At 36.0% G+C, this 10,102-nt stretch overlaps 1 protein-coding gene across 2 annotated transcripts; it reads left to right on the forward strand.

Moving 5' to 3' along the window:
* The first annotated feature begins 128 nt into the window (after window positions 1-128).
* LOC123239212 (40S ribosomal protein S4, Y) lies at window positions 129-7,958 on the forward strand. Of its 2 annotated transcripts, XM_044666463.1 has the most exons (3): window positions 129-187; window positions 269-427; window positions 6,658-7,958. In XM_044666463.1, exon 3 carries the CDS (start codon window positions 6,682-6,684, stop codon window positions 7,471-7,473), a length of 792 nt encoding a protein of 263 aa, XP_044522398.1. In that variant the 5' UTR covers window positions 129-187; window positions 269-427; window positions 6,658-6,681; the 3' UTR covers window positions 7,474-7,958. The 2 variants fall into 2 exon arrangements, with proteins under 2 accessions (XP_044522398.1, XP_044522399.1); XM_044666464.1 differs by lacking the exon at window positions 129-187 and having other exon boundaries at window positions 194-427.
* The last annotated feature ends 2,144 nt before the right edge of the window (window positions 7,959-10,102 follow it).

The following is a 10,102-nucleotide window of genomic DNA, read 5'->3' on the forward strand; positions in this document are numbered from 1 at the left end:
GCGCTGGTGTAGCGAGTTGAGAGTGAGGAGGGTAGGAAATCCCTGTGCGTCACGTTGTCCTGCCACCTCAGGCCCCTCCCGGAGGTCCTGCGTGGGCGACGTCTGCCGGGGACATTTAGGACGTCCCAGAAGGCGTGGCTGGGAGAGCGGAAGTTCCCTGACGTCCTCGTGGTGGTATACCGGGGTGGTAAGTGCTGAGTTTCGGGGAAGCTTTCCTACTTTCTAACTATTTTTGAACCATCCATCAATTTTCTTCCCTTGTTATCAGGTCAGGCAAGTTCGGAGTGACCCCCTTCTCCACGCATTGTGCACCAGTCCCGCGTTACCGCTTCGGGTGGAGAACAGGACTAGAATCCGACATTGCGGCCTGCGCCTGAGAACCTATCGCGAGACTCGATTCCCATCCCGCAGCTGTCCTTGAATCCAGGTGATTCGTGTGAGGGTGAGGGGATTGGGGACCCTATTTTTATTTGCTCTGATATTGAGGGTACCATCTTCTGAGGCCTGATGATCCTGGAAGAGTGGGAGCTGCCCTCCTCCCAGAGGTTAAGGACACGTGGCCTGAATATCTCAAAAGCTTCCTACAAAAAAAAAACAAACCGTGGATTTCGTAAAATTCTAGTTGTAGTCGGAGTAATCTTGTTAGAATATTTTTTGCTTTGCGAATATGTAAATTTAGACTCAAAGAAGTGGAGGGATAAGAGTTCATAGAAGACCTCCTTTTGAAATACTAATCTCCAAACATAACCCCGAGGATTCCTTTACTATGTTGCTGTTGCCGTCACTGAATCTTTGGATTCAGTTTAATAAACCTTTTAAAGTGCACTTGGGAATTAAAAAAAAAAAAAACAGAACCTAAATGGACCCCTGCTCTCCAGGAGCTGACATTTACTAGTGTGGCACAGTATTTATACGATTATAATAAAGCTATACCATGCGCAAGGCAATTTATTGGGTGAGAGTATTAAGTCAGAAGGTTCAAGAAAACTTTATGCAAGAATCTAGCAGTTTGAGCCACGTGCTTTGGAGGAAACTGGATTTTATGAGGAATAGATGAGGAACATGTCCACCAAAGCACTGCTGTACAGGATGGAATTTATTTTTGACCACTTTAGAAGGGCCAATGCATGAAGAGGAAATAAAGTAAAATGGATAGCAAGGTAGATGGAAACTAGATTGTGGGGGATTTAGTATTTTGCCCTTTAGGCAGTAAAGACTTCAGGAGAAGTGAAATGTTTAGAATCTTGTTTGAAGAGTACTTCAGCTTGCATTACTTTATGGGAATAATGAACAATATGACTTCAATAGAGTGTTTTCATTGAACTTTAAGGAGTATCCTTTTAAAAATATTTTTGGAGTTAAATCCTATTGTTTATCATACTTTCTATGATTTTATAAATACTATCTTTCTGGATTTATGTTAAGAAACAGTGAAAGGCAATCATTAATTGGAGTTATTTTGCTCATGTATATGGCAAATATATATTCCCAATTACAATTATGATATAGGTTCCCCAGAGATTAGCTTTAATTAGCTATCCTTTTTAAAAAGTAGGGTTCTTGTATTATTTTTGACATTACACCAATATTTTGCTTTTACATCACATTAATTTTTCAATATATCCCTTCCCTAGCTATCTTGTCTGACATAGAATTTTAAAAAGACAAGCAGTTCAATAAACTAAAATATTTATAAGTTTGAGAGTGTATTCCACCCCCTTTGCAAAAATATTACAGCTTTAATTAGCCTTTAAAACATAATTTTTGGTTAGTATTTTGAGGTAAAACTTCATAAAACTAAAAAAAAGTTAGTTTTTTTTTTTTTTTTGCTTTTCAATATCTTTTTCTTTGATACTTTACTAACAGTATTAATCTTCTTTAGTCCAAGTCTATCAGAAACAAATTTTGTCGATTGGTATTATTTCAAATCCAAAGAATTCTGGCTTAAAGAAATTTATGAGTTGATATAATGCTCCCTTGTCCCTGGAACATCTCATTCTTAAAAGACAATTCCAGGTAACATAAGAATCTTGAATAAAGAAGAGGTCTCAGCATGTTCAGAAGGGTTAATATTTTACTCCATCCAAAACTGATGTTTCTGATCCTGGAGTCCATATACTTGTTAGTGAATTTATTTCATGAAGTCTTTGAATTTGGATAGGAAAAAATTTTGATAACCTAAATAAGTATATCATTGGGTTTTTTGGTTCACTATTTGAATTTTATTTTATATATATTTAAAAACCTGATAATGGGCTTTGTAGGTTTCACCTGAATACCATTGAAATCACATAGAAAGATCAAGAACTACATAATAAAAACAGGTCACTGGCTTCTAAAATACTCGGCTCCATTCTAAACCTTTACTGAAGTAATTTGAGGTGCTTTGCTGAGATCCTACCCTAATCCCTTCAGAATGTGAAGGGGAGTTTTGCCTTTTTGGTTGGTAACTATAGGAAAAGTCTAGAACAGATTTTAGGTTGGAGAAAGAATAATATCTGGAATTAAAATAAAAGGACGTTTTAAAAAAGCTTTCATACCCTATAACCCACCCCTTTTCCCATCCTTTTAGTTATCTAGGTTCACAATCTCATTTCCAATTAAATATAAAAAATGGGGATGCGTTGCTCAAAGGTTTTTTTAACAGACAGGAATGTTCAAATAATTTAGATGTCATTTACTTGAACTACTAGATAATCTATCATCTGTGCTGTGAGAAGTAATTTGAATTAGAAAAGACATCCCTCCCCCCATTAATGGTTATAATAACCCATTGCTAATTCCTCATTATTAACCAGCTTAATGTTATTCCATAGAGGTAGTGATTATTTCTTTTGTATTTACTAACAATATAGGGTTACAAATAATCAGTTAATCCTAATGTATAATATAATTAGGAGTAATTAGATTAGGTTAAATAGATTCTTTTAAAAATTAAACTTTAAACTTACAGATCCTTTCTTATATTGGACTTTAAACTTGTCAGAACTTACCTGATCACAAAAATGTCCTCCAACTAGAGCACCCCCACCCATAAGGCTTGATTGAGTGTCACCAGGTCCAAGGAAGATCTCTGGACCTCCACCCTGGGCAGTCTTGAGTACTGCATGATAGAGATGTTCTAATGGGTGGAAAGTCCCTACAAAATGCCCTCTAGTTATTTTGGGAGTATCCAAAACTTGAGTGAGGTTCTGCTTGCCCTATACTTAACATTGGGGGAACAGTTGTAAGGCCATTGCCCAATAATTGATGGAGATCTATCAGCCCTTTAATAAATAGCTATTGACTTAGAGCTCTGTCTCAAGTGATTTTATTTGCAGATTGAATAATTTTTGGCATTGAAGTGCTTCTTGCTTAGATTCTTCTATATGTGTTTCACATTTTGTGTCTAAAATAATTTGCCTAATGTGTTGGACTCATTACTTCCCTGCTCAAAACAACTTAATTTCTTGGAAACTCAGTTTCTTCATCTGTACCATGAGAGAGTTGGGTTAGATGGCCTCAGATAATACTCTTTCAGCTCTTATGATCCTATGAATGTCATTCTCTCCCTGTGGACTTTAGCATTAAATATCTACATTCTTTATTTTGGCATTTAAAAACCTCTGTAATCTGATTGTAGTACAACTTCTAGTTTTATTTCATCCCACTATCCTTTATACATTTTATACTGGACCCAGACTAGACTGTTAAGCCATTTCCTGATCTATTAGTACCTACGCTTCCCTCTTTGTCCTATAGATGATTCACTGTACAAAATGAGCTTCCTCTATATATCTAGGTGCTGAAATCTCATAAATTCAGAGTTGAAAAAAGGGACCTTGAAAGTCAGATAATATAATTTCCTGCCCTTTACTTTGTACATTAAGAAAACAGCCCCAGAAACTAAATGACTGTTAATATTTATACTGGTATATGCATATATACAGCTTCCCACAAAAATAACTTGTTTAACCAATATAATAGTACTAAATTGCCAGACTGGATGAGAACCAATATCTTTTGACCCCAGATTTATCCTTTTTTCCACTGTATTCCAGTTACTACTTCCATTAATAGAAATAGCTAGCATTTATATAGTTCTTTTAAGGTTTGCAAATATATTTTTACTAACTTGATCACAACTGTAGTTAATTATTCCTATTTCATAGACCAGAAAACTGAAACTAAGGGGTTAAGTGACTTGCACAGAATCATCCAGCTAGTAAGGTTCTGATTCAGAATTAAAATTTCAAGCATTCCTATCTCCCAAGTCCTACACTATGGGTTGTACCTAGTAAGCTGCTCTTCTCTTTTGTGTACATATATTCTAGTTTGTATAATAGTCATTTTCACATCTAATCATCTTTTTATATTGTTTTTATTTCCTGGTTCCTTGCATATAGAAGGCACTTAATGTGTTGGATTGGATTGAATTCAGTTTAAATTTGACTGATTTCTGAAGCTAAGATGTCCCTGGTTCATAAATCATATAATTTTTAAATCTATAATCCAGAATCAAACCCCACTGTTACTGAATCTTAATGCATCCTATATTAGATTACTTTAGCAGATGAATATGAGGATAATGATGTGGAAATCTTCAATGTATTATTTTCTATTCTATCATAAATGTTAGCATATTTCATTTGGGCAAAATATTGCTAAGAAATGGGACAGGTAGCCACAGAAAAGATTTATACATCATGGAAACCAGAGGCATGAACTGAAAACCACATAAGTTTCCTTCTTCCTTCACTCCCTCACAAGATGAACAAAAAACCATAAGGTTCAAAAATACTGAGTGCTTGAAAATATTTCTATAGCATAGAACATACTATTTTTGTAGTAGCACAATATAGCAGGCCTTTCTGAGTTAGAAGAGTTTTTTGGCTTTTGAGGATCAGCTGATTAAGTTCCTAGAGGCTTTTACCACAGGCATAGAAGCCAAATGATTAATTTTTTTTAATCACAGATATTCATGAAAGTTTGCCTACTGAGGTGTTGTAAGGGCTATGGTAGACATCATTGATGGTGGGAGTACCAACACTAATGAAATTGTGGATCTATGAAATACTGATGTAAAATGGCTGTTAAAATACATATACCCTCTATTTGGTTGAGGAAAATGATTTTACCATATAGTAGAAGCATATTTTCAACAATGGAATTACTGAGTCAAAGAATCTATTTTTGTGACTTCTACTACAGAGCTTCCAGGTGGTTTTCTAATTAGATTGTATTAGTTTGTACTTATATCAGCATTCAATTTTCTTAACTTAACAATCTCTGCCAATTGGGGGATAGTGTGGGATTATTTTATTTTGCATCTTTTTAATTATTAGTGGTGTTTAAGCATTTTTTTCTAGTGATTATTAATAACCTGACCCCCTGAGGTTTCCACCAGTTGCAAAATCTCTTTGCTTTCTTCAAAAACTAAGTATTCTATAACCATTATCTATTGTAAACTAGGAGTTATATTTTGAATTTCTAACAATTCCTTTTGATTATATTTTTGTTGTATAGAAATTTATTTTAATAAAAGCATTTTATCATTTTTTGATTTGTAGGGAAAAAGGTTTCTCCTGCAAGAGTCAAATATATTCTCTATTCCAAATTTTATAGGTGGATTTTTTTGTTTATAATCCAGCAGTAGTTTATATGATGATATATATATCTATTTTATATAGTAAAGCAATTAGTAACTAGTTTTCCCTAACACATGTCAAATAAATCTTTTTCCTATTTTTTTTTCTATAAAATTTCTATAACTTTATCAAACACTCAGCTTTTATACATTTGCTAAGAGACCATCTGGTATCTTATTGATATTTCTTTGTTTCATTTTACACCTACAATCAACCAGGTAGTTTTGATATAAAGTCTGAAAATACAGTATCATAGTCATTCCCTTCCCCCAATGTGTTCCTTGTTATTCTTCTGTTTTTCCCAAGTATATTTTGTGATGATTCCATCCAGTTCTATAAGAAACTCCTTTGTACTTTGATTGGTAGTGCTTTAAAGATATGCATTACTTTGGGGATTGCAATTTTTTCCTATTTTAGTCTAATTTAACAATGAATATTGTGTCCCTGTTAGATCTAACTTATCTTATTTTGTTTTTTATTATTGTGTTCTGTGATTTTCCTGACCCTTTTTACTGTCTTCAAAAGTTTTTTATTGAGACAGTTGGATTTTTTTAGATACATTAGAAAAGAGATTGGTTAATAAGTATTTATTGTGTGATATTTGTCACATACACTGGTCTCAAGTAGAAAGAGACAGATCTCCATTAATAGTAATGTTTCAAGTGGGCAGGTACATGGCTTAGTAGACTGAGAACAGTCCTAGAGATAGGAGGCCCTGGTTCAAATCTGACCTCAAGTATTTCCTAGCTACATGACCCTGAGCAAGTCACTTGACCCCCTCATTGTTTAGCCCTTAGAACCAATTCTAAGTATTGATTCTAATATAGGAGGTAAGGATTTTAAAAAATAATGTTTCATCTTGATATTTTTGAATATCTTGTATTAAGGTTTGAAAGAATTCACCTAGGAATTCCACTTGAGAGGCTTTGTGTCTGTATCTGTGTTTTGTTGGGTGTTGGGATTCTTTGGTGGTTTGTCTTGTTTCTTCCTCTGAGGTTTATCTTTTTAAATTGTTAATTTCCTTTTGTAGCCTTTCCCTAGGCCCAGCCCAGCAATGGCACGTGGTCCCAAGAAGCACCTGAAACGGGTGGCAGCTCCAAAACATTGGATGCTTGATAAGTTGACGGGAGTGTTTGCCCCCAGACCCTCCACAGGTCCCCACAAGCTTCGAGAGTGTCTCCCTCTCATCATCTTCCTTAGAAATAGATTGAAGTATGCCCTGACAGGAGATGAAGTAAAGAAGATCTGCATGCAGAGGTTCATCAAGATTGACGGCAAAGTCCGCACTGATATTACCTACCCTGCTGGCTTTATGGATGTCATCAGCATTGAGAAAACTGGAGAGCATTTCCGTCTGGTATATGACACCAAGGGCCGTTTTGCTGTTCATCGCATCACGGCTGAAGAGGCAAAGTATAAATTGTGCAAAGTAAGAAAGATTTTTGTGGCTACAAAAGGTATCCCTCATCTGGTGACCCATGATGCCCGTACAATTCGATATCCAGATCCTCTAATCAAAGTGAATGACACTGTTCAAATTAACTTAGAGACTGGCAAGATTACTGATTTCATCAAATTTGACACTGGCAACCTGTGTATGGTGACCGGTGGGGCCAACTTAGGTCGAATTGGCGTGATTACCAATAGGGAGAAGCATCCTGGATCTTTTGATGTTGTCCATGTGAAGGATGCCAATGGCAATAGCTTTGCCACTAGGCTTTCAAATATATTTGTTATTGGCAAAGGTAATAAGCCTTGGATTTCTCTACCCCGAGGAAAAGGTATCCGTCTTACCATTGCTGAAGAAAGAGATAAGAGATTGGCAGCCAAACAAAGCAGTGGATAAATAAAAATGAAGTCTAATGGTATATATAATCAGATAGATGTTATAAGGAAAAGAATTCCTTTTGTCAGTTTTGGTAATTGATATCATAAGTAATCAGTATATTGTTATTTTATTAGAATGTAGCTGTGTAGACTGGTTTTCTTTTACAACTTTTGAGTTACTATAGTTTAATAATATAGCATGTGTTATGTCTGCCTTTTATAATCTGTTGGCTTAATTTACAAGCTAGTTTGAGATTAATTTTGCGAGCATTTTCTTTGTGCATTTGATAAAGAAGCTTTTCTGTTTATCTTGCTTAGTTCTCTCCTTTATACTTATAATTCCTAATGGATCCAAGTTCAGATCAAATATCTACTGTTAACCTGTGTTTTATCATTCTCATTTTGGAATGTTGACATGTATCATAATTTTCTTGTATCACTCTTAAACTTCCTTTTCTGAACTTAGTAGTTGTATTTGATTCAAATAAAATCAGAATTGTTGCATATTTGTTAATGTTTTCTATCACATCTTTACCAAGTTCTTTTTGTGCTTCAAAGAGCATCTCTTAACCAACCAATCCAAAAACATTGTGTTTACTCTGTCCCTGGTACTGTGCTGCTATACAGTGGTACTAGGGATACAAATACAAAGAAAAAAACACCTCTCATTAAGGAGCTTAAATTCTACTAGGGGATGATGACATACATAAGGAAGCAGAAAAGCTGCAAGGTGGAATAGTGGGGCTGGAGAGAAGGTTGGGGGAGGGGGTGGACAGACACCTAAAGGCCATGGTAGTAAAGGCCAAGAGTAGCAGAGCAGGAATGAATGAAAAATGGCAAATCTAGCCTTCCTGAAGTGGAGACAGAGGAATTCACCATTAAGAAAAGAGTACTGGGGGAAATTACAGTGTGAAGGCTTTGAAGAAAGTGCCAGGTTGAGAGGGCAACTGTGGCATGGTGGTAAAATCTGGACTCCTCCATTTTGAGGTTACCAATTGTAGCAATCCAGGCATGTATAAACCTTGATTCTATTTTAGGGGTACTCAAACCATGCTTAAGATCTATGTACTAATTTTTACCAAACTTGGTTCAGTACTTAAACCATGTCAAATTGCCACCCATCTCTGAGGCTAAACTGGGGAAGACTGACCAGATCTCTCAGTATCTTTGTTTTACCAACAATTGATTATCATAGCTATCAGACAAACTCATATGCTTTAGGCCATATGTTCTCCTGATTTGGGGAGTTAGATCTATTGTTTTAGGATCCAGTGGTGTGCATCTTGCAAAGATTACCTAACTTGTGGGACCAACTTTGTTCCTTCCCCCCTTTCCTTTTTGTAACCCCAATAAAGATGAGTATGCCCGAACATAAGGAAGCTCTTCACCAGTGCTCAATTCCACCTAGAGCCTTCTTGCTATAAGGACTATGCTTTTGCTGCAATTTATTGTGTCCCTTCTCTTAACCACCATCAGAGGAGCATGCATGCTGGAGCCCAGGTTGTTGAATACTTAATCTCGGAGTCTTTCTTACTTTATTGTTTTCCCTCATCACCCATTCTCCCTCAGTCTTCAATCTCCCTTCTGAGTCTTCACCCATGAATATTGTTGGGGCTACTGAACCCCCAAAACCAATCGAGCCACCTTTCCATTTCTCTGCACCATTTGCTATTCATTTAATTTCTAGTGAGAGTATCAGTATCGCTGATTCAGACTCTTCTATCTTGTGGGAACTTTTAAATTGTTGGTCAGAAATTTCCCATTTAGTATTTCAAGAGATATATATGTATGAGCTTAAACTTGATTTTTAACCTCTTCTGCCACTTTGCCACTATCACTGAAGGTTTCAGCCTGTAGAGTTGAGGGATTTTTTTGTTTTTCATGAGTTGCCATGACCAGATGTTTAGTCCCTATATTATATATTAATCACTAATCAGCAAAGCTGGACCTATGACTTAATTTGGGAACTTCTATTTCTATTGTAGGATACTCCTGCCAATGCAGATTCCCTTTAGTTTTGTCCAGAATACTTAGAGGCTTGTCTAGTCTTTCCCTGCAGTTAGCTGTCCATTTTCTATCTGCTATCTTCATATTGATATTATGAGAATGTTTTAATATATAATTTGATATATAACAATATAAATAAGAAATAAAATAGGTAGCATAAAAGATTGAGTACTGGGCCTAGAACTAAGAAGACCTTAGTTCACATACAACCTCAGACACTAGTTGTATGAACCTGGGAAAACCACTTAATCCTGTTTGCCTCAGTTTCCTCATCTGTAAAATGAACTGGAGAAAGAAATGACAAACCAGTATCTTCACCAAGAAAATTCCAAACATGTTCTCAAGTCAGGTTTGACTGAAAGCACTGAACAAGAAAGAAAAATACAAATATTTCAAGATACCCCTTATTTTTTTTCCTCAAGATTATATGTGGATATTAGTGGTGTCAATGTGGAATCTAAAAGCCCCCAAACTTGTAGCCTAGAAAGATTTAATGAACCCCAGTTTACTTAGTTTAAAGGTGACAGCCTCAGGCTTGACCCCTTCACATGAGAATTCCTCCCTGAGGAAAGGCCAAGGCCAAGTCCAGTGACTTGTCTCCAGAAGCCTCTCCCAGTATATCACACCCTCCTGAGGACTGA

Source organism: Gracilinanus agilis, chromosome 3 (assembly GCF_016433145.1).
Source record: "Gracilinanus agilis isolate LMUSP501 chromosome 3, AgileGrace, whole genome shotgun sequence".
Lineage (NCBI taxonomy): Eukaryota > Metazoa > Chordata > Mammalia > Didelphimorphia > Didelphidae > Gracilinanus > Gracilinanus agilis.

Bases quoted from the DNA above. Each gene is read 5' to 3' on its own strand.
- LOC123239212 (XM_044666463.1), top strand. From the start codon at position 6,682: ATGGCACGTGGTCCCAAGAAGCACCTGAAACGGGTGGCAGCTCCAAAA.